The sequence below is a fragment of the Montipora foliosa genome, chromosome 1, assembly GCF_036669935.1.
Source record: "Montipora foliosa isolate CH-2021 chromosome 1, ASM3666993v2, whole genome shotgun sequence".
Lineage (NCBI taxonomy): Eukaryota > Metazoa > Cnidaria > Anthozoa > Scleractinia > Acroporidae > Montipora > Montipora foliosa.
In genome coordinates, this window is record NC_090869.1 from 61,550,239 (window position 1) to 61,552,738 (window position 2,500).

Below are 2,500 nucleotides of genomic sequence, written 5' to 3' on the forward strand. Positions count from 1 at the left end.
CTATAATGTCACGCACATAACCGTGGTTGTGGTTGTGTGGTGTGGTCCACACACATTCGCCAAACTGGTAGGGAATGTACCTTTCATCCTGAGTAAATAAACCTCTGTATTAGCTTGTTTTGTGAAGTTTAGAAACACATAATACATATGATCATGAGCCAATCATTTATCTAACCAAGCTCTATAGATGTCAAGTCCATTCATTGATATTGAAAATTGCAGTGTCACAAACTGCTGTCACTAACAACCACAGAGAATAGTGACGACCATTTGAAAGTCACAATACTTTTTGTGTGAAGTGGACTGATCAAAACTTTATTGTAAAGGAAATAGTGAATTAAAACCCCAGTAAATTCGCTACTTTTGCAATCCAATTCTTTTTGGAGGGTTATTTCCATTCAAACAAATTATGGATATCCAGTTCACCTAAGTGTAAAGACTCCCCCAAACCGTATTGCAGTATGGGAATGGAAAAATAGTCAATCGAATGGGTGAAAATAATGAGCATATATTGTACATGTGTGGGAAAATCATGAGTGCTCTAGACCTATAGTTGTTGAATCGTTAGCGAGTCTTCAACAAGCGTTACCGAATTAATAAAACAGAGACAGAAACAAAAGGAAGCCAAAAACAAAAAAGCCTTAGACAAACATCATATTGTAAACTACAATCACAACGTAAAAACCTTCCAAATCTCCGGTTGATGCAAAGATCTGCCTCCTGCGTGCACAATATTCATGTGTTCTTCGCAAAGGTATTGAGCTGGTCCGCAGTGGAGGCATCTCCCACTGGCTTCTCTTTCGCATTTTGAGATGGTACACATCTGTTTAATGGGCAAAGAATGCCTTGTCAACAAAGCTGACACCAATTTATCTCTAACATTGAGCCACGATTCAGCAAGTCTTTCCTTCGTAACGTGGTAGGCTTTCAGCCTCCGTTTGATCTTTATTTTGCGGACCTTTGCTTTTTTGTTAGCGTCGGTGGATTCTTCCTCGAAATCAACGGGTAAATCATGGTAAGGGTACTGCGAGGAATCACTGGAGCTAGTTGACGCTAGTGGAGATGCTGTTGCGGAATCAGTCGCTCGTTGGATGGAGTAACGAACTGGAACACTTAGCTTCGACTTTCTAACAGCCTTTCCCCCTTTGAAACTAACAACATTCAACGTTTTCTTGGATCGAAAATTTCGTCGAGGAGGCATAATGGCTTCCTTTGAGAGTGTGACTACCTAGGGAACCGAGCTTTTTCTCCGTTTTGCCTCTTGGTAGGTAAATAGGACCTAACATCACCGGATACATGCGTTACTTTCATTCTAATTAGATCCGCTTACATGCGCTTGATTTTAAGCGAATCGGGTGGCAAGTGCCCAGTCCATTGATTTGTGTTTCGCGAAATTGGTTTGTGTTTTGGCAAACTGGTTCGTGTTTTGAGAAATTGATTTGTATTTTGGGAAATTGATTTGTGATTGACCCTTTTGGGCCACCGTAGATCACTGTAGCCTGTAAATCCTTCTTGTGATCAAACATTAGACTGAAACTACGGAGTAGAAATGATTTTGTTTCTGTTTTCCCATTGAGCATTCACACCCTGATTGATCAGTAAATACTATTTATTAAAGTCGCCTAGAGCTGTATTCTTTCTAATAACTGTTCTTACAGTTGAGCCCACGTTTTCAGCGGTGTTCGTTGCAGAGCTCGCGGAAGCGAGGCTTTCGGGTCAAAATTCGATAAGACAAAGAGAAGAGTAAGAGATTTAGCGCACAAAATGCGATAAAAGAACCTTAGATCCTATCCAGAATTTACGTTGTTTTTTTTTTTTTTTCAGAAGAAGAGAAATTACAGTTATTGAATGCCACAATAATTTCGTATATTTGGTGTTGTAACTTTGGTTAACACACCCATATGCTATACAGTGCCTTGCCATACTTTCCACGATAAAATTAGGCCAGACTAACCTCAAATTACCCGGAAAAAAGCGAAGGAAACAGTCAAGAATCGAGAAATCACACAGTCCTTTGATGAGAACTTCTCGTTTTGACCCGAAGCCTCGGTCCGCTCCGTCTGAAACTAATACCGCTGAGACGTCAACTGTAATAACAGTATTGCGTTTTCCCTAATAAGCATTAAAATTTCCACCGGCATACGACCAAAGTTCCCTGATATGCCACCTCATTTCCTTCAAACGCTTACCCAAACACTATTAGTCTTGCCCACACATCACTAAGTCGTTACCTCTCGTGGGGTGAGGGGCCTGAACATGTCACGGGACATTACGTCCCAAATCTTTGGAAACGAGGAACAATGTCAAGTGGATTCTTTAAGCCTTATTTAAACTAGCAAATGTTTCTTGACAAGTCCACTTGTCAAGGAAAACTTGCCGACTGTACACACTAGCGAGTTCTCCTTGACAAGTGCCATTGACAAGTGATTGACACTAGCAAATATCGTCCTTGACAAGTTTCCTTGTTGAAAAACTAGCATGCTAGTTTTTGAATAAGAAC

The 2,500-nt window shown here is 40.5% G+C and overlaps 1 protein-coding gene across 1 annotated transcript in view; it reads right to left on the reverse strand.

Moving 5' to 3' along the window:
- LOC137979883 (uncharacterized) overlaps nt 1-1,267 on the reverse strand; it is a 5,243-nt gene extending 3,976 nt beyond the window's left edge. The window contains exons 1-2 of the mRNA XM_068827201.1: nt 686-1,267; nt 1-88 (exon numbers count right to left, since the gene is read on the reverse strand). The exon at nt 1-88 is cut by the window's left edge and continues 15 nt beyond it. Of these exons, the coding sequence (XP_068683302.1) occupies nt 1-88; nt 686-1,201 (604 nt within the window). The 5' untranslated portion in view covers nt 1,202-1,267. The remainder of the gene's footprint in view (nt 89-685) is intronic.
- Nucleotides 1,268-2,500: the final 1,233 nt, after the last annotated feature.